This window comes from Lissotriton vulgaris, unplaced genomic scaffold (assembly GCF_964263255.1).
Source record: "Lissotriton vulgaris unplaced genomic scaffold, aLisVul1.2 SCAFFOLD_1542, whole genome shotgun sequence".
NCBI lineage: Eukaryota > Metazoa > Chordata > Amphibia > Caudata > Salamandridae > Lissotriton > Lissotriton vulgaris.
Window position 1 is genome coordinate 48,513 of NW_028241799.1, and position 21,909 is coordinate 70,421.

Here is a 21,909-nt window from a genome sequence, read left to right on the forward strand (position 1 = left end):
CCGGCCGTCTTCTGTGACGACACAGCTCCTCCCCTCAGTCACGCGTGTAAACAAACGCCTGCATCACAGTGAGGCTGCCGGTGCTTATTATTAGAGTTTCGAAACTAGACAGCCGCTGCATCCCGCTGAACTGCTTGTAGCGTCTCCGCCCGGGAACCACGCACAGGGAGCAACAGACAGCACGGGGGCGGCATTTCAATGAAACTTTACAGAAACAGGATTACTTACAAACCATAATATCGATTGCAGGTAGCTGCGAGGAGTAGGGCATTGTTACATGCTGCAATCCGACACCCAGCTAACAGATTCACTCCAAGAAAGCTGCACAAATACAACATGCAATAGTTGAAGTTCTTCCCCTACCTTCTCCTGTGCGTGCACCCTTTCGTAGGAGAAGCGGTCCCTTCCGAACACAGCGTTCAGCATCTCTGCACTCCCAAACTCGTTCCCAAAAGACAGAAAACTGGAGCGGTCCCAGGACGCAGAGTCCGCTCACAAGCGACTGGGCAGGGAGCGGGGCCTCGTGACATCTGGGAGGGGAACCGGTTCTTGGCAGCTAGATCAAAACCAGTGGCTACCCTCTGTGTTCAGGTGTCACAGTGCTGCTTCCTAGTGCCGCTGTCACCTGGTTTGTCCCGCCCCTTCGCCTGCCTCACGCCCATGCATGACAGGCAGCAGATTAACCCAACCACATGGCTGCCGGCCACTCCATGCGTTGTGCAATTTTTAAAAACCCATGGCAGTGTGTACAGTCCTGCACTGTGGCCGTCTTCAGAAAGCATTCGCCTCCTTACACATGCAGACAGAAGCAGCAGAATTCCGAGCTGAACTTGTTTTACCCAGACAGTGTTTATTTAAAGCGTTTACATTGCAGCACACGGAAGTCTGTCAGCGCTGTCTTTTTCCCACTGCTGCTCACGTTATATATTTCTAACCGTTATTACAAGTGTTGTAGTAGGTGCACCTTTTTTGTGCATTTATTCGTTCAACTTGAACCGTGCATTAACGTGAAGTAGATTATGTAACCATCGACATGGTTCTCATCAGGAAACGTGTCATTTTCATTTACAGCGATATGCCTGCAAGTCGAATTTTCAAACGATAAATTCTAGCGACCTCTGATTCCGTTGTAAGTGTTGTGGGTCTCACTTGGAAACTGCACAAGTGAGGGGGATCATTTTGGGGTTGGGGGTTGACAACAAATGCTGCAGGCAGAGGGAATGTGTCTTAAATTGGTACGGTGGACATGGGGCTAAGTTCTGCAATTGTACTACTGAAAATGGCTGTGACGTCACTTGGTGCAGCAAGAGAGCTAAACACTTAAACGAGTTGTCAACCTGGATAGGTTTTTACATCGAGTCTGTGACTGGCGTTTTAAGTGTAATGGAGATGGCGTTAAGAAGGATGGTGTCTGAACGTGATGGTGGTTTCAGTAATTGCTGTAAACTGCATGCATCTAACGGGGCTCAATTCTTTTTGGATTATTAGATACTAGCATTACCATTCGTTCCTTGGGTACAGAGCCCGATGCCGTTTTTGATGAGCCTTAACCAGTATAATGATAAATCTGTCAGAGAACTGCACCCAGTTCCTGCATTATGAGCCTGGGAGGGCTTAGAAGAACAACAAGTGGACCATTAAGTTACACTGGGTAATGGGCAGAAATCACCAAGGGGAACCAAGATCTGCTGTTTTATGAACGCCCCCGAATCTGGTCCGCCATTGAAGGCACCCTGAAGAAGTCCAGGTGAGTGCTTGCTTTTTTTGTTTGCTTTTTACCGCTGCACGGGCGAGCTTGGGTTGCTCTGTAGGCTCAGGGCTCGACAAATCCACTCGCCCGCTCGCATTTGCGAGGGAGAATGGTTGAGGACGAGCTATTTTTAGCTCCTACTCGCCCTTTCTGGCGAGTAGGAAACAAACTAACTTTTGTCCTCTGCCTTTGAAAACGGAGCAAAAGTGACAAGATAACAAGATTTAAAGGCATTTTTATTGCTCACAAAGGAACTAAGCAATAAAGATGCCTTTAAATCTTGTTAACTTGTCACTTTTGCTCTGTTTTCAAAGACAGAGGTCAAGTAGGTTGCAGTTGGGTCGAGGGGATTTTCCAAGTTACTAGACCTGCAGGACTAGTACAATTTTTCAGATTTGTCGAGCCCTGGGTGTCTCTCGTTCTCCGTTATGTGGCTCCTCCAGCAGATGGGCAGTGCGTTCGCACCTCCACTGTGCGGCTGGGTAGGCGACGCAAGCAGCGGGTGTTGTAGAGCCCTTATTTCTGACCGTCACAGACTCACTGAAAGGTAATTGGTGCTGCAGAGCCCGTGACGCCCCGACCCGAAGCCAATGTAGGGCATAGGCGCGTGTTGAGGAAGATACAGCCCCGCTGCTGGACCTGCGCCTTACTTGCCTCGCCACAGCCAGATTTCGGAGCTCCCAGCAGGTATATGTCGTCCGTTCGCCACCCCAACCAGCACACCCACTGCGCGGGTGACAGCAGGCTCTCTCCAATCCCAGCCCGACCGCCCGGGGCCTTGCCGCCAAGGCCGCAACCAGTCCCGGCACCCAGCAGGCTCGCTGCTGCTTCTGTTGCACTACCAGCGGGTGTTATTGACTCTCCGGACCTTCCACCGCTTTATGCTGGTGATTGCAGCGAAGGTACCTCCGCAATTTCAAGGTATTTATGCATTTTCCCTCCAGGGCTGACAGAGCCTCACTACAGTGCGGCCATCATGTTAGCCTGCCCTCTAGTCCCCCCGCCCCCCCCCCGCTGACAGTGTCATTGAATCGTCCCCTCAGAAATGATTGTTCATTAACTGTAGTGTGAGGCCTGCCTAGTAAGCTGGTACCTGGAGGCTAATGTTGCAAAATGCTAATACAAGTATTAATTCAAAGGAATCATTTGGGCGTGCCCTGCTTGTCATCGCTTGAACTGTTAGTAATGCGGTTTGCCACTGTAGTGCTATGTTACGCGAAATGCAAAAATGAAACTTATGTTGATACTGTTACTTTTGTCGTTGCCCTTGATCTGCATTAATCCTTAGATGTGGTTGCTAACATAAACATTGCCTACATAACGTGCAGCATATCTGTAAATAGATTCACTTTATACTATTTAAAGCAGGCACATAAAAATAAATGGTGGTGTAAACTTACTTCTGGGAGAGCAGCTTGATGTCCAGTGATTCGTCATATTTTAGCCACATTAATAGGGATATTTTCAAAAATACGTTTTCACCTTTGTTTTGGAGGCAGTCCCAAAAAAGATCTAATGGTCTGTAAACACTGGACAAATCACGGATTCCGAAGGTCTGCTGGTCGGTAAGCTTGACATAAATGGTGACCCTTTGAAGATTATTTTCGGAGCAGTGCTCTGTGCGAATGCTCCATTTTAGAGCCGGGCTTCTGAGGACACTCTGACCTTGTGCCGTTTAGATTGCGGGTTTTTCTGTCTGCGGAGTCCTAGAATGCGAGCATTATTGCCCAGGGGCATAGCTATTGCATCAGGCGCGGTGGCACTTGGGGCCAGATCTATGAGAAATGAGTGGTCTCTACTACCGACAGAAGGGCAGGGGGCTCTTACGCCTTGCTTGCTGTAGGGTCCACAGCACCCTGGCTAGATATTAGTGCCACACATTCCCACTAAAACCCATATGTAAGAAGATAATTGCATTTTACATTTAAGGTTTTTTCTCCTTGTTTGCACACAAATTCCTGCAGGTAACAGCCGAAGTAACAGCCCTAAAGCAAGCAAGAAGTACGCCCCCCCTCCCACCAATCCCTGTTAGGTAGTGGAAACTGTCCAAACTGGGGTGCAGACAGCCCCTCTCACCTTTCGGCCTGGTACCACTGCACCAACCGCACTACTTCCCTACTGACCGTTCTCCACTTCAGCCCCGTCTAAATTACAATTCATGCTTGTGACCCTTTTGCCTGCTTGTGCTTGTTTTCATGACCCGGTTGCCTGCTTGTGCCTCCGTGTGCCCATGTTGCCTGCTTGTGCCTCTGTGTGCCCCTGTTGCCTGCTTGTGCCTCTGTGTGCCCCTGTTGCCTGCTTGTGCCTCCGTGTGCCCCTGTTGCCTGCTTGTGCCTCTGTGTGCCCCTGTTGCCTGCTGGTGCCTCCTTGTGCTCCTGTCGCCTGCTTGTGCCTCAGTTTTCGTGCCCCCGTTGCCTGCTTGTGCCTGTTTTCGTGCCCCTGTTGCCTGCTTGTGCCTCCGTGTGCCCCTGTTGCCTGCTTGTGCCTCCGTGTGCCCCTGTTGCCTGCTTGTGCTTCCGTTTTCGTGCCCCTGTTGCCTGCTTGTGCCTCCGTTTTCGTGCCCCTGTTGCGTGTGCCCCTGTTGCCTGCTTGTGCCTCTGTGTGCCCCTGTTGTCTGCTTGTGCCTCTGTGTGCCCCTGTTGCCTGCTTGTGCCTCTGTGTGCCCCTGTTGCCTGCTTGTGCCTCTGTGTGCCCCTGTTGCCTGCTTGTGCCTCTGTGTGCCCCTGTTGCCTGCTTGTGCCTCTGTGTGCCCCTGTTGCCTGCTTGTGCCTCCGTGTGCCCCTGTTGCCTGCTTGTGCTGTGTTGGTGTGTGTGGAGGGCTCTGTGTGTAGGAAGCTTTGTGTGGCTGTGTGTGTGGGGGGCTCTGTGTGGCTGTGTGTGTGGGGGGCTCTGTGTGGCTGTGTGTGTGGGGGGCTCTGTGTGGCTGTGTGTGGGGGGCTCTGTGTGGGGGGGCTCTGTGTGTGTTTGTGTGTGTCATTTGCGATAGATAAAGCTAGTGGCATTGTAAATGACAATGCCATTTATTTATGTTAAAAAAAACATAAATAAAAATAATGTCAAGAGCAATGCCAATAGCTCTAACTTTAACAAAGGCAAAACCATTGCATTGTAAATGCTGGTTTTAATCCGTATTAATGGTTTTACAAAAATAAAATGCTGATGGAAATAAAAACCTAACACAGGTGCAAGCACAGCATCCATACATTTGATCAGGGATGACTGAACTTCTAAGAGGCTCACCCAGCAAGGTAATTATTGTGGCTCACTAGAAACAAACAATAGATTGCATGGGTTTTTATCCAGTCAGGTCATCTGAATATCCCTACATGTTTGATGTCAAGCCTTTCACTTGGGCTTGTTTATTTCTTGATTCGTTCTCGAACATTTAATGTGCCAAGGGCCCTTAGCCAAACATTGTGAATTTACACAGAAAGGTGCATAAAAAGTGGCATGCCGGGCGTGGCCGAGACAGCGATGTGAGCGGACGTGTCTCGCCTGAGCTCCGTCGCCCCGCTGCTTAATTGGCCTGTTTCTGCGTAGTTTCGGGGGAACATCCACTTCTGGGGTCCCCCCGTGCGCCAACGACCCTGCTGGTGTCTTTTCTGGGCGGCGAACGGCGGCTGTGGAGCATTCAGTGATTGCAGCGCCGGCCTCCGGGACCCCCGCTGTCGGCCGCTGGCCGCCATCTTACCGTGGTCCCTCTGCTGACACGCTTAGACTGGCTCCCGGGGAGAGGCCCGACACTGCGTCCCGGGTGAGGCTCCAGAGCACCCCTGCTCCCACCCGTGGACTCCCTGCATCAGCGGAATCAGCCTGTCGCCGGCGGAGTCGCGCCGGAGCTGTCGGAGCCGGGCTGCCACGAGCGGAGCACACAGCGGCGGCCTGGACGCCGAGCCTACGCGAGCCCCCGGCTTCGGTGGGAAAAGCAGGCCCAGACCCGAGGACTTGCCGGTGGCCCCTGCCCACGAGCCCTTGCTCCATCGCCCGTCGCTGGACCCACCCGGTGAGCTGCAGCGCGCTGACCTCCTCCCCCCCCCCTGCCGCCTTCCCGGGGGGTCCGGCGATTGCGGGGCTTGGCGGTTGGTCTTCCCGCCATCTTCTCCCCTCGGCGGAGGGCTGATCCCGCTCACGGACGATCCTTGCCGGAGTACCCTCGACTGCCCTGAACTCACTGGCAGCGGCCTGGGGAGCAGCCCGGTCGCTGCGTGCAAGCGGGCCCTGAGCCTTGGTGGACCCCACATCCTCTAGACAAGTCCTCTGGCCGCCTCCCTGCTAAGGCCCGGCCCTGCCAAGCCTGGTGGGCCGCAGACCAGGTGCACCTGCCGCGACCACACGGGGACCCCGGGAGCCTTTGCCTTCTGCTTTTCCCGGCGCTGGGCTTCCCGCTGCTAGGACGCCTGGGGGGCCCCCCTGGACACTCTTTGGCTGCTGTGAAGGGGCTGGCTGGACGCTGCACTGGGAATAGGCCCTGACCCTGGTGGGACAAGGGGACTGCGCCTTGCCAGGAGTCTTCGGCGGCCCCCGCCTGTGGGCCCCAGGCCCGATCTGCCGTGGGACACCTGTAGCCATCACCCACCACACGTCTCTCCTGCCTTATCGCTACCTTGCCTCCCCGGTTGCGCTATCTGCTCCCGCTCCAGCGGCCCCACCACATTCTGGACTCCTTCAACTTGAGTGCGCCCCACGCCCTGTCAGCGGACGGACCCGGCTACGGACCTGCGAGGGCAGCGGTACGCATTGCCATCTCCCGCATCGTGGCCTTGCGCCCTAGATCGTGGAACCCGGGCAGCTACACCACAGGGCACCAGTGCGACCTCCCTCGACTCACCCCCCACCTCGGCCCGGCGATTGTGCGTGGAAGCCGAACCTGCCCCCCACTGCCCTGCGACGCCTCGAGTGGACCATGACTCGCGGCAAGGGGACCAAGCAGGACCCTCCGCCCACGACGACCAGAGGGGCATCAGTAGCTTCTATGTGGGGCAAGGCGGGCTCCCCACCATCCTCTGGGGGTCCCTCATCGGCATCAGGGGGAAAGCCCCCGCCGCCAGCCGACTCTCCACCGGTGACACAGGCCTTCATGACCTCCTTCATGGCTGATCTGAAGACAGAGATTGGATCCCTCAGAACGGAGGTCCACACCTGCGTCAAGGAAATGCGCAGGGAAGTCACTGAACTCGGCGATCGAGTCGACGGCCTGGAGAAAACGGTCGACTCCCGCACCGAAGACCTGGAGCAGATCTGGCAGAGAGTGGCGACCCTTGAGGAACAACACATCCAGCTCCAGATCAAGCAGGAGGACTTGGAAAACAGGGGACGACGCAACAACCTCCGCATACGGGGTGTGCCACTTGGAGAAGAGGGGACTAATACCATGGCCTACGTGGCCCTGCTCTTGCAAGCGGTGTGGGGCGAGGAGGACGCCCCCCCGCCGCGCCTCGACCGTGCACACCGGGTCTTTGGAGCGGGAGGAAAAGCGGGCCTCCTGCTCGACATCGTCACTAGACTCCACTACTTTACTGAGAAGGAGGCCATTTTGAAGGCAGCTAGGGACAATCCAGACTTGCGGTACGAAGGCCACAGGATCCAGATCTTCCAGGACTTGGCCCCCACAACGCTCCATAGAAGGAAGGTCTTCCGCCCGATCACCGAGAGGCTCCGGACCCTCAACGTCTCCTACCAGTGGGGCCATCCTTTTGCTCTCATCTTCAAGTGGGAGGGCAAGCGTAGGGCTCTCCGGTCCTACCGAGAAGCGGCACACCTGCTAGGCATGCCGGAGTCCCCGGACCACAGCCCGACTCGCCCCCCCGCTCGGAGAGGGCCCCCCCGCGCCCAGATTGGTCCACTGTGCGCCCCCGCCGAAGGTCCCCCCCGGTGGACGCGCTCTCTACTTCTCAGACCAAACAGGACATCATCGCACACATCCGCTCCCTTGAGGGCGACCGCGAGGAGCAGGCCTCCCAACTCCTCGCTTCTGGCTCGGAGGGTGGGGATCGCCCCTCAACGCCGGACGGCCGCTGATCACTGCTGTTGTATCTCAAGCTACCCTGGGCGCGCGCTTGCCAACTGGGCGCTTGGCCTTGCCCTCATCCATCACGGTGGCCTGTCCCCACTGTTCTAGAAATGGACAACATCCTCCGCCTCTTCCAGGCCGAGCACCGCATCGCCGAGCCCCAGCGCTCTGTGGGCGCCTGACCGGGCTGAATGGACCCCATGGCCCGGCGCACCCCCCGAACTACCTCGAGGCAGCGGGGTAGACGGGCTCTGAGACGACTTGTTTACACACTACTTTTCCAGATCTCCGCTCCCTCCCTTTGTCCCGTAGGAAGTGACATTCCTGAGTTCGTCCAAACCCTCGGGTAGAGGATGTCCGGTACCTGGGACACTGTACACTGGGCCCGTTGGCCTGTTTTGGTTCTGTTTCCCTTCTGCGCCTTTTCTTCTTTCTTCCTCTCCTCTCTTCCTACTTCCCCCTTACACATCCCTCTCTTCCTGTTCCTTCCCCGCGCTTGCGGAGGGGTGGCATGGTGGGTCCTGCGGGGGTTGCTGCGCTGGCGACGAGTTGACGCTTCTGCTGCCCCGCTTGCGGGGAGGTCTGCTAGGCCGGGACTTGCGCGACTTCAACCCCCCTTAGCGCTATGACAGCAAACATCCCTACACCCTTGAAGGTCCTCTCCCTCAACGTCAAGGGGCTCAACTCTCCCAACAAGCGAAGGCAGATATGGCGCTACCTCCTGCACCACTCCCCAGACATTGTACTCCTCCAGGAGACACACCTCCTCAGAGGGGACATCAAACGCATGGCGCACCCTAGATACCCCACACAGTTCTGGGCATCCTCTGACACCAAGACAGCGGGGGTGGCAATCCTCTGTAGGGCTGGCATTAGGCGGGGACCCGTGAAACCCTTTAAAAGCACTGACGGGCGCTTCCTCCGAACCACGGTACAGATAGGCTGTGCACAGTTCACTCTGGGATGTGTGTATGCACCCAACCAGTCGCAGGACAAATACCTCCAGGCACTATTGCGGGAACACTTCCCAACGGGCGACGCTAATACAATCCTGGGCGGAGACTTCAATCTTGTCTGGGACCCCGAGCTAGACCGCGCGGGCGCCCCCCTTAACGGCGCGGGAGCGAAGTCTTCTACCCTCAGGACGCAGCTTACAGACCTGGGTCTCGTGGACGTGTGGCGCTATCACAACCCGGGGTCCCGAGATTACTCCTTCTACTCACATTCCCACCGGACGTACTCCCGTATCGACTATCTGTTTACCTCCCTTGAACTGGCCCGAGACTCCTTAGCTGCCGCTATATCCGACATCTCCCTGTCGGACCACGCCCGTGTGGAACTGTTATTGCAGGACCCTCAGGCTCGTGCCACTCGCGAACGCAGGTGGGTGCTCCCTCCGAGAGTCCTTCGAGACCCAGATGACGTCGCCAGCATCCGTGACGCCATAGACTCGTATTTCACCGTTAATGACACCCCTGACCTGCCCTTTCACACGGTGTGGGATGCCTTCAAGGCCACCATTCGGGGCCACATCACCTCCTTGGCGGCGGCGCGGAGGAAGGAGGTGTTCAAGTTGGAAACTGACCTGGCCAGTGAGATCAAGCTGGCGGAGGCCCGAGATCGGGACGCCCCCACTCGGACGACAAAGAGAGCCCTTGCCAATCTCAGGGGGCAACTCCGCGCCCTGCGCACTAACAAGGCGGAATTCTCCCTGCTAGCGCTCAAGCAACGGTATTATGAGGGAGGGGACAAGGTAGGTCGCCTTCTAGCAGGCAGACTGCGGGCGCGCGCCGCTAGGGCCCACATCGCTAATGTCAAGCGGCAGGATGGCACCCGTGTCACTTCTGAGAGGGCCAAACAGGCTGCATTTGTTGATTATTACTCCTCTCTATACGCTGAGGAGCCCACCTCTGCGGAGGCACGGGAGGCCGTACTCGCGAACTTTGAGGGATCCCCGCTGTCCCCGGCGTGTGCAGCCACGTTGGAGGAACCCCTGCGGGAAGAGGAAGTGACAGAGGCTGTCGGGGACCTCCCCGTGGGGAAAACCCCGGGGCCGGATGGCCTGCCGCTGGCCTTCTATCGCCTGTTCCTGACCCAGCTCCGCCCGCATCTGCTGCGCCTCTACAGCTCCTTTTCTGCCGCCACCGGCCCGTCCCCTGATATGGGCATGGCGGAAATAGCCTTGATCCCCAAACCTGGGAAGGACCCCGACCTGTGTGCTTCCTACCGCCCCATCGCCCTCCTTAACACCGACCTTAAGATTTACACTAAGATCCTGGCCAAACGGCTGGATCCGCATATGCCGGGTCTGGTGAACCCGGACCAAGTGGGTTTTATACGGGACCGCCAGGGGGCCGACAATGTTCGCAGGTTGGCGCACTTAGTGGGAAAGGTACACCATTGGAAAATCCCGGCCTGCCTCCTCTCGCTGGACGCGGAAAAGGCCTTCGACCGGGTCGACTGGACCTTCCTGAGGGCGGTCCTTGAGAAACTAGGTCTTGGCCCCACCATGATCTCCAGGTGCATGGCCCCTTACATTGGACCACAGACTAGAATCCGGGTCAACGGCCAACTGACGCCGCCGCTCTCGATCCACAGGGGCACGAGGCAGGGATGCCCGCTCTCGCCGCTCCTGTTCGCCCTGGCGGTTGAGCCGCTGGCGGAGCTGATTAGGCGTGCCCCTGACATCCATGGCATCCCCCACGGGGGGCGTGCTAACAAGGTAGCGCTGTTCGCGGACGACCTGATCCTTACTCTCACGAACCCTCGAGTCTCCCTCCCAGCGGTACACGACGCCCTCACACTGTTCGAGCGGGCGTCCGGCCTTAAAATTAACCACACCAAATCTTGGGCGCTTAACCTCACCATCCCCGAGGAGGAGGTCTCCTTCCTGAAGGGGGTCACGCCCTACCGTTGGGCGGATGACCACATCAAATACCTGGGTCTAGACCTCACTCCCCACCTCGACTCGTGGTCCTCGAGGAACTGGGCTATTTGCCGAAAGGAAGTCCTGGCGGACCTGCGGAAATGGAAACCCCTGATGATTTCCTGGCTGGGGCGGCTCAACGCGGTCAAGATGTCGGTCCTCCCCCGCATTCTGTATGTCTTCCAGATACCGATTCACTGCATCAAGCACCTCCAACGCGACCTCACGTCTTTCATATGGGGAGGCAAACGGCCCCGGTTCTCACAGAAAGTCCTCATGGAGCCGAGAGACAGGGGCGGCCTCGCCTGCCCGAATCTCCTCCACTACTATTGGGCGGCGCATCTCCGGTTCGTGATAGAATGGGGTGCACGCGAAAGCGACAAGCACTGGTTCCACATGGACCGAGTGGTTACGGGGCGCACCATATGGGACCTGCCCTGGTTACCGCGGGTGGCGCGCTCCAGAAGTGCATACATGGCGGTCCCCACGAGGACGGTTCTTGAAGTATGGGACAGAGTGGCAGTGTCCAAAGGTCTGACCACGTTCCCCTCTCCGCACACCCCCATCGCAGGCAACCCGCACTTTCCCCCTGCTGCTCAGACCCGGGCGTTCGAGAGCTGGACCCAAGGAGACTGCAGGGTTGCAGGAGATCTTTTTCTTGGTGGGTCGCCTAAATCGTGGCTGGACTGCAGAGAAGAATTCAACCTCCCTTTAACTGCCAGCTTACAGTACGCGCAGCTGCGCCACTGGACCTCGGGAGACGACATGTATCAGGCTGCTTCCAGGGCGCACACTCCATTTGAGAAGTTGGCACGCTCCCTCGGGGGACTGAAACGACTCATCTCCCAAATTTACAACATCTTGCAGCATCCCTCCACTCCGCCTGCGCATCCCTACCAGAGGCAGTGGCAGACGGCAACTGGCACTGACATCACACCATCTCAATGGTCTAGGCTCTGGAACGACATCCCCAAATCCTACCGCAGCATCCCGCAGAGGGAAAACGCGTACAAGATGTTAACACAATGGTACTACACCCCCCTGCGACTCAGCAAAATGTTCCCTGCCTCCTCACCGCTGTGCTGGAGGTGTGGCGCTGCGACTGGCGACTTCATACACATCTGGTGGTCGTGCCCTGCCCTGGCTGTCTTTTGGAAGGAGGTCCTCAGTCACATTAAGGAGGTGTTGGGTTTTCCCCTCCCTGAGGAGGTTTGCACACTACTGCTGGGCATACGACCCCCCACACTTAAAGCACTCACGCGCAGCGACTGGATCCTCACCCTCCACATGCTAGGCGCTGCCAAACAACTCATTGCTCTATACTGGAAGCGGGCTGAGGCACCGCCGATAGCTTCCTGGTTCGTGCGCCTCTGGCAGGTCCTGACCATGGAGCTGCTCACGGCACGGATACAATCAAGGGGGGTGCGATTCAAGGCAGTGTGGGAACCTCTCGTGCGTCACCTGTGCTCCATCAGCTATGCCCGCCACATGCCTCCCAGGCTCCGCGCTTTGCAATTGTTTGAGGACGCCCTCATCCCTGCCGACCCAAGCAGACTAGGCTCATAGTCGCTCCCCCCAGTGCTGGTTTGCGTCTTATGCCTCTTGTAGGCGACCGCAGGTACACCTCCCTGGCCCCTCTCCACCTCACCCCTGCTCTCCCTTTTCCGACTTTTGCTTTTTTCTTGCCTTGCCACTCTGGCTTCCGCCCCCCTTTGGGGCAGTTTGGTCCCTGTTGGGCCTTTGAAAATGTGACACCACTGCTCTCCTTCCCATACGCGCCTCCCCCGTACTATGACACATTGCCAGCACACGGCTACCTCTTGCTTTATGCTCCCTTAAGCCACGCGGCCGCCCCCCCCGGGGGTTGTAGGCAGGGCGCTGTGTTAAGGAATCCACCTCCCCTGGTTACCTACTCCTACTACTGATTTTTCTCTGCGCGGCCGGCCCCGATGAGGGGTTGTAGGCTTATCGCTGTGTTCACAATAAAAACAGATTTGAACAAAAAGTGGCATGCCCTGGCACAACCAGTCCTTAATTAGATTGAAGTTATACAGTCACGGTCTGGTAGCAAAAATTGTTAGTAGGGTTCAACAAAAGCTTGTTACACATCTTATGTAAATATATGTAAACATGTATAGTAATGTATAGTGTTGTTGTTTAAATTGTTTGTTTGAATGTTTTTTGTAGAATTTGTATATAAAACATCAGCCTCTGGTGTTTGACCAAAAAAAACCCTCGGACTAATACATTGGTTTATCCAAGTGAAGCAACTTGTAAATGTAGTCATGAATAAATAGTTCACAACACCCACGTAAATTTAAAAAAAGTTGGGTGTAATCTGCTCCAAATAAAATAAAGCAGCAGAAAGAAATAGCGACTGGGTTCCTCTTTTTTGATACATGTGATTACGTTGTCCTACCCAGCGCTCATTGGACAAAACCTCCCCTTTTTGTATAAGCCTTTCACTTTGGCACTTCAGGATCAACTCAGTATTTTCCTCCTCCACATAAGTAGAAAAAGAAATCAAACTCTGAACCCAGCTCTAAACTGAAGCCAGAGAGCCTCTGACCCAGCGCAGAAGGAACTCTGGGAGAGCAACAGTGCTGCCTTGAAAAGGAGCACCAGCCACAGCCCAAAATGCTCCTACAAGGACTCATTATGAAACTTTAAGTAAGAAGCCTACATCAACGCTTCTGCACCCAGGTAGTTACAAATAACAGGGGACGCACTAAGACCTGAACCAGGGGCAAACTAACACTGGAATCCAAACAAAGGTTCAAGTAAACCACTTAAAGTAAAAAAGAAATACAAAAGAGTAAACCCAAAGGTATCTCTGGGTTAGACAAAACCAAAGAAAAAGAACATTAACATGGTGGGAGTAGGAATTCACAATGGTTATACCAGACCCTCTGCAAAGAACGTTTAACTAATTGCTTAGGGTAGCTGCGGTGTTCTAACTTTTTGGCGAGGATATTGGCCTCCCAAAAATAGTCTTCTTGAAACTGGCAGTTCCTGCGGATATGCAGGAACTGGCCAAAGAGAAGACCATCCTTCAGACCCTTGGGGTGGTGGCTAGTATACTCCAAGAGAGTATTACGCGCGGTGAAGCCTTCTACCTCCTGCACTGTATCTTCATTATTAATCGTTGAGGACTTCATGTTTTGATACAGGTGATTAGGACTCTCTCTCCAATGCGGAGGTTTTTACTTCTTTTTCTCTTTTTATTAGTCTTAAGCTTTTGCACTTTTTTATCCTCTCTTTCGCTTCTTCACGTGGTTAAGATATTGGTTCACATTTTTTCCAACATAGCACTGGATTCTTGCATGTTGGGGGGTGTCTTGGTCTGTGCTCACACCCTTCTATTCCTTCCAGTACACATGCCAACCTTCTATATGATTTTCCCTCTGCTTATCTTTTGTTCAGCCATTATTCTTAATTTTTTTTCTGATACCCATGTACATATTTAATTTCAGATGTTTTACTGAATTCTGTCGGACGCTCTCATGTTTGATGTTTTGTCCTGATGATTACCTTCCAAGTGTTATTTGGTCAAAACGCCGTTGACTCTGAAATGTGGCTCTAATTGAGGAGGACGCATTTTTCTGCTGTGTCGTTTCTGTTTTGTCCAGAACCCTTCTTTTGTATATTTTCCCTCAGACACTTTGTTCGATTACACATTGTATTGACTGTATTTCCTGCACTGTTTGTGTAACCCCCATGAGAGCCGTGACTGTTTATTTGATTGTTTTATTTTGGATAATACATTTTCTACTTCAATGAAATTGTTTGTACGTGGGTGCCTTATTAGCATCTGGGCACTTTTCCTTTTTCTAATTTTTCATTGTATTTCTTAATATGTGAAGGTTCTTTTTCTTTGGTTTTGTCCAACCCAGAGATACCATTGGGTTCGCTATTTTGTATTTTTTTTAAATTTTAAGTGGTTTACTTGAACCCTTGTTTGGATTCTGTTGTACCTGCTGCTCAGCCAGTGTGAGTGTGGTGTGGAATGTTGGATGAGTGGAGTTTGTCAGTTGGGAGAATGAGCAGAGTAGCAGAAGGCTGCTCCTGGTGGAGCTCATTGTATCTTTATCTTGAACCTACCATCTTAACCCCTTCGATGCTCATGACGAGCTCAGCTCGTCATGCAGTACACCGGTCGTGTGCCTCAGCTCGTCATGAACAATGGGAATAAATAATGAGTAGCACAGAGGGGGAATTGCTGCAGCACTGATGGTGTTAATAAATACCATCCTGAGTTTACCATGGAACCGGACCCCGTCTGGATTACAACAGATTCAATTTCACCCAGGACAGCGCAGAAGTGATCGAATGAAGTATGTGTGACAGCAAAGGCGTTTAGAAATATCTATGCTCTCATCCTTGTACCTCAGTGAAATGCACTGCTGCATCCTGTTGAAGTCAACTCATCGCTACTGAGTTCAATACAGAGAGTTTTCCATTCAGTTCACCTGGTACACGTATGAAAGGTTACCGCAGACTGCACCAATAAATATTGTAGTGAAACTGTGATGCCCCCATTACCTCCAGTGATATAGTGCCATTTCTTGGATGTCTTGAGAACTTTTCACAAACACGGGCATGATCGCCTTTAAGAATGGAACATGGCCAAAGTGGAGGTGTTCCCAACTCTATGACGTTATCATGAGAAATATATATGGGTAAAATAAATGTGCTTTTAATTGTCTGATGATTCAGATCGATTTCATTAAACCCCAAAGAAAAATGCTACACCTGCACCAGTCACCAAATGCTGCAGTTTAAAGTCTTTTCAAACGAGACCACATCAGACACAGCAGTGCTCAACAACCAGAGAGAGACTTAGGAACAAGAACCAGGGCTGTTACCAAAGCACAAAGTGTCAACTGAACATGCAGACCAAACAGTTTTAAAACAGGGCCTCTGGCCGAGGACCTCTGAAACATGGGTGCACTCAAGTCCCCCAACAGCGTGGTTGGCTGTGCACCACCCTGGATACGTTATGGAGCGCAAACCTAGGCACAAGGCGAACCATCCCATTAAGTGGACACAAGCTATATTGGTAAAGAGCTCACCGAGCAGCCAGAGATGAGCTTTCAAAGTTCATCTCGATATTCCCTCTCACATGATTGAACTTCAAAGTATCTTATAGATTCCTACATCTTTCTTGAAGGTGTACAGTCAAGAGCCCCGTGGCACGGTTTATTAATGGGAGAAGTCATACTTTTATCAGTTTAGGGGATGACGAAAATTAAATGGCAGTTGGCGTGAAGCAGCTCATAAATTGCATTTTTAATCGTCAATATATTTATGTAATAACTCTTTGGAACAAGGATGACTGGCACCGCCACGCTGGTGAGGGCACCAAGCATCCAACAGACAGACACACTGCCAGAAAAACTCCTCTTCCACCTTCTTCTATTACTCCCTCTAGAGTCTAGACTGTCACAAGCGCATTCATTGGGCCTCAGAAATGAAACAAACCTAAGAAAGTCTGAGGCATGACAGAGGTCAGTGATTGAGAAAGAAGATTCCCCTCCCACCAGAGTAGTAACCGGCCTCACGAGCAGATCTGTAGACTTAACATTTCCATGAACAAGTGCCGGTGCATCAGTTATGGCGTAAGACTGTTCTCTGTTTATTTTTATTTTTTTAATGGACAAAGAGAATGAGCCTGGAGGTACTGATCTGCCTGACACCTGCTTCTGAAGCATGACAGTGCTGGAGGAACCTTCAGTCACCACAGGGACCCAGGAAGTAAATGATAGCCAAGGACGATGGTCTACAAAGAACACTGAATGGACCAGTCGGTGCCTCCACTGCATTGATCGTACAGCACTACAGCTATACAGCGGGGGTACTATTCCTATCTCGACAGCACTGAGCCGACTACAGCACCACTATACGGGGTACTGTGCCTACCCACAGGGAGCTTAAAATGCTGAATCACCACTATAAAGTGATGCACTAAGCAAACGACACTTATGGAGGGTGCAACCTGTGCGCCTTGAGAGCAATGTACGGAAACTGTACCGGGGGACCCTTCACAGCACAGTGCACCGAGCAAGGAGGAGGACCATTCCTCCCCTCAAAGCAGAAACTGGACAGTTGCGTCACTGTAGAGTGAATAAACATTTTACCCTGAAGCACTGAGCAGACACTATTCCCACTGTCCAGGACAGCAGCATCTTAACCTTGAAAGCACTGAGCATACAGCAGCACAGCTAAACAAGATACACTCTTCCGAACAAACCGCAAAGAGCAGACTGTATCACCACCCATGACAGCACCTTGCCACCACAGGCACTAAGCAGATATTACTATTATATAGCGGTAAGCAAGAGGGTGGCCTTCCAACCCAGACACTCAGCGGACAGTACCACTAGCACCTGTCCTACCCCAAAATACTGGGGACAAAAACGACGATCAGACACCCATCCTACCAGGAGAGCACTGTCCGGACAATCCATCCAATATACAGGGGGGATTCTCCATACCAGAAAGACAATTAACAGACAGTACTACCACTACGCAGGGAGCTGCATAACTACCTCGAAAAAACTGAATGAACCATGCAACCACTGCTCAGCGGGTAATACCCTGCCTGCCATAGAGCACCGAACAAACAGTAACACCACTAACCAGGCTGTATCTTGTCAATGTTAGCAGCACTGAGCAGACAGAACTGGCACTAGACAAGGAGCACCTTTCTTACCTCGAATCATTGCACGAACAGTATCACCACAGTACTTGGGGCGGAATTTCTGCCTCGAGAGTGCTTAAACAATACCACCGCTAAAGGGCAGCAGCCCCTGCCTTGCTCTGTGCGGTGCAGCCGACAGGTAGTCACACCCCATCACTTCCAGACATCACGCCCATGACTGAAAGAAACTTCTGTTTTGTCCACTAGTATTAGGTCCCCTACTACCTTTGCTGAGCTGTAGGTTATTTCTCTTCTATTCCTTGTTCTAATGCCCCATCCTTATCTTTCCTTTCACAGCAGTAGTCTTTCCAATTTTCCATTATTCTGCAGTGGTTTTCCTCGCTCTCCGGTAGCATGCCCTTATCTATCCTGTAGTAGTGTGTCCCTCACTTCCTTGGCTTTCCAATTGAGTCTCTCACTTAATTTGTTGTCTAACTGCATGCTACTCGCTTTCTAGTATTAGGTTTCTCACTTCCCCTGCTTTCTAGTGGCATGATCCCCACTGCCCCTGCTTTCTAGTGGCATGATCGCCACTGACCCTGCTTTCTAGTGGCATGATCCTCACATACCTTGCTTTCTAATGACATGATCCCCACTGCCCCTACTTTCTAGTGGCATGATCCCCAATGCCCCTACTTTCTAGTGCTATGATCCCCAATGCCCTTGCTTTCTAGTCAAGTCAAGTCAAGTCAATAAATTTATATAGCGCGCTACATACCCAGAGGGTCTCAAGGCGCTTGAAGAAGGATGGGGAATTACTTGTCAAATATCCACGTTTTAAGTTGCTTTCTGAATGCTAGGTGGTTCCGAGTAAGGCGAAGGTGAGTGGGAAGTGAGTTCCAGGTTTTAGCTGCCAGGTAGGAGAAGGATCTACCTCCCATGGTGGTCTTGTTGATTCGAGGTACAGTGGCAAGGGCTTGGTTGGAGGATCGTAGCTGGCGAGGGGGGGTGTAGAAGGACAGTCATGTGTTGAGGCATTCAGGTCCGGTTTCGTAGAGTGCTTTGTGTGCGTGGGTAAGGAGCCGGAAAGTAATCCTCTTATTGACGGGGAGCCAGTGGAGGTTTCTCAGGTGACCAGAGATGTGTTCTTTGCGCGGGATGTCTAATATGAGCCTGGCTGAAGCGTTCTGGATGCGTTGGAGTTTTTTTCTGGAGTTTTGCGGTGGTACCGGCGTAGAGGGTGTTTCCGTAGTCCAGTCGGCTCGTGACTAGAGCGTGGGTGACTGTTTTTCTAGTTTCGGTGGGGATCCAGCGAAATGTTTTTTTGAGCATGCGAAGAATGTTGAAGCAAGATGAAGAGGCGGCGTTGACTTGTCTGTTCATCGAGAGTGAGGAATCCAGGATGACGCCCAGGTTCCGTGCGTGGTCCGTCGGGATGGGTGCTTTTCCAAGGGCCTCTGGCTACCAAGAGTCGTCCCAGGCGGAGGGGGAGGTGCCTAGGATGAGGACTTCTGTTTTGTCTGAGTTCAGTTTCAGACGGCTGTGCTTCATCCATTCTGCTACTTCTTTCATTCCTTCATGCAGGTTGGTTTTGGCAGTGTTAGGGTCTCTGGTGAGTGATAGGATCAGTTGAGTGTCATCTGCGTAGGAGATGATGTTGAGGTTGTGTTGGCGTGCGATGACCGCAAGGGGGCTCATGTATACGTTGAAGAGGGTGGGGCTGAGTGAAGATCCTTGTGGTACGCCGCAGATGACTTCAGTGGCCTTTGACTTGAATGGTGGAAGGCGGACTCTCTGGGTTCTTCCGGTGAGGAACGAGGTGATCCATTCTAGTGCTTTTCCTTGGATTCCGACGTTTCTGAGGCGTTGTAAAAGGGTGCTGTGACAGACCGTGTCGAAGGCAGCGGAGAGGTCGAGGAGAATGAGGGCGACTGTGTCTCCATTGTCCAGTAGAGTTCGAATGTCGTCTGTTGCTGCGATAAGGGCGGTTTCAGTGCTGTGCTTGGCTCGGAAGCCGGATTGTGAGGAGTCGAGGGATTTGTTGGTTTCGAGGAAGGCGGCGAGCTGGTTGTTGACCGCTTTCTCGATGACTTCGGCCGGGAATGGAAGGAGTGAGATAGGGCGGTAGTTTTTGAGTTCAGTGGGGTCGGCTGTGGGTTTTTTCAGGAGGGCGCTGAGTTCGGCATGTTTCCAGCTTTCCGGGAAGGTTGCGGAGTTGAAGGAGCAGTTGATGACGTCTCGGAGGTGCGGTGCTATGATGGAGTCTGCTTTGTTGAAGATGTGGTGAGGGCATGGGTCTGTGGGGGATCCTGAGTGGATGGAGTTCATCAGACGGATGGTGTCCTCAGTGGAGATTGGTGGCATGATCCTCACATACCTTGCTTTCTAGTGGCATGTCCTCACATACCTTGCTTTCTAGTGGCATGTCCTTGCAATACCTTGCTTTCTAGTGGCATGTCCTCGCAATACCTTGCTTTCTAATGACATGATCCTCACATACCTTGCTTTCTAATGACATGATCCTCACATACCTTGCTTTCTAATGACATGATCCTCACATACCTTGCTTTCTAGTGGCATGATCCCCACTGCCCCTACTTTCTAGTGCTATGATCCCCAATGCCCTTGCTTTCTAGTGGCATGATCCTCACATACCTTGCTTCCTAGTGGCATGATCCTCACATACCTTGCTTTCTAGTGGCATGTCCTCACATACCTTGCTTTCTAATGACATGATCCTCACATACCTTGCTTTCTAGTGGCATATCCTCACATACCTTGCTTTCTAATGACATGATCCTCACATACCTTGCTTTCTAATGACATGATCCTCACATACCTTGCTTTCTAGTGGTATGATCTTCACTTCCCTTGCTTTCTTGTCGCATGATCCCCCATGTCCCTTGCTTTCTAGTGCCATGTCCCTATCTTGCCTTTCACCCTAGCCATTGGTCCCTCGCATGCCTTGCTCTGCAGTAGTCTTATCTACTTTCCATTCAGTACACTTCAGTGTCATGCCGCCTACCCTTGGACCCCTCTATCCTTTTTGTCCAGAGGAAACGCTTCCCTCCCTTGCTTTCTACAGGTATGACCCTCACTTCCCTTTGACAGTCGAGTGGGCACACTCTTCATTCTCTCAAGTGATGTTCTCTTTCTACTAGGAAATCACTGCCCTGCACTGACCTGCACCCTCTTTCCTTGCTGTCCACTGGCCCAAGCCCTTTCCCTCGCTTTCAAGATGCCCTTGCTCATTAATGAGATGTTCCCGGTTTCTACTGTCCAGCAGGAGTCTGCCCCTTCCTTTCCTCGTTCTATAGTGAAACGTCACAGATACACCTTTCTGTGCGCTATAGTTGTACAGTGTCAAGGCAGATATATAGTTATGGTGTGACTGGAACTTCAGCTGGTTTCTAAGAGCAAGGGTGGACTGCTCCTCCATGTAGAGTTCTTTAAAGCTGTGCATCTAAAGAATTTCTAATCTGCATCAGGATTGAGGCAGTCATGGTGGATATCTACTCCTCATAGAAAATGCTCTGCCTCCCTTTCCATGCTCTCCAGTGGCATATTCTACTCACTTCTTCCAATGAAATGTCCTGCACCCCCTTTCCTCACTCTCCAGTGGCAAGACCCTCCAACTATAGGTAAGTCCCTCACTGACAATCAGCATCATCCACCCCCTCCAGGAGGGCTCCTGCCCTTGCTCTCCAATTGCATGTCTCTCTCCCAGCTGCGGTTCGCTCCACATACACCCTTCTCACCTGCTCCCCGGCGCTCTCCCCCTGCTCTCCTGCCTCCGCTGTCTGCTTCCTCTTGGCGGCGCCTGGTGTCTTCATGCTTCCTCTGCTCTGACTGCACTCTGCTGCTTGTGCTGATCCTCCAGCTTCGAACACGTGTGGAGCCGGCGGGGTCAGAGGTCAAGAGTCACAACAAAACCAAAATAGAGAGAAACGCATGAGAAAACGAACTATGAACCCATAGATGCTTCTTTCGGGTAGGCTGCTCGGTGAGTGGATAGCAAGAATGAAAAAAACATACGTGTATTTCTTATTGCTGGAAAAGGTCAAAGGCGGGCGTCATAGACACAAAACATGCGAAAGTGGCGGCCATCTTGGAAGGGAGTGGCGGGAGAAATCCTTTGTTGGTGGCGGAGCGGCTGCTGTAAACATGTGATAGAATTGGGTTGCAAATATAGTGGTGGCGATTCAAAGATTGAGCTACAGTAGTTATTTATGTTGAATACCATTAAGATAATGACAATATGAGACCAGTTGGTTAATAATCCACTAGCAGCTACGCGTTGTCAGCTCCGTGTGCATCTCCTTTGCACACTGAGACATACAAGAATATTCCGGGAAACAACTCAATGTGAATACCTCCGGTCCATTTGGGACCAATCAAGGTGGCGACCGGCTATCTGGAAACGGGCAGAAAAAAAAGGCTTCTATCCAACTCCCTGTGTTGGACTCCTCCTGCGGCCATTTTGGAATGGTCTGTAGCCTCTCTCACTGCGCCCTTGTTTCGATATTTGATATAGCTCAACTGAAGAATAAAAACAAGCACTGGCAAAACCAATAAGTCTAGTC

At 52.5% G+C, this 21,909-nt stretch overlaps 1 protein-coding gene across 1 annotated transcript in view; it reads right to left on the reverse strand.

Moving 5' to 3' along the window:
• The window catches only part of LOC147669886 (uncharacterized), a 69,810-nt gene extending 48,512 nt beyond the window's left edge, over positions 1–21,298 (reverse strand). Inside the window, exon 1 of the mRNA XM_086948175.1 lies at positions 21,085–21,298. Coding sequence (XP_086804301.1) covers positions 21,085–21,159 — 75 coding nt within the window. The 5' untranslated portion in view covers positions 21,160–21,298. The remainder of the gene's footprint in view (positions 1–21,084) is intronic.
• Between the last annotated feature and the right edge of the window lie 611 nt (positions 21,299–21,909).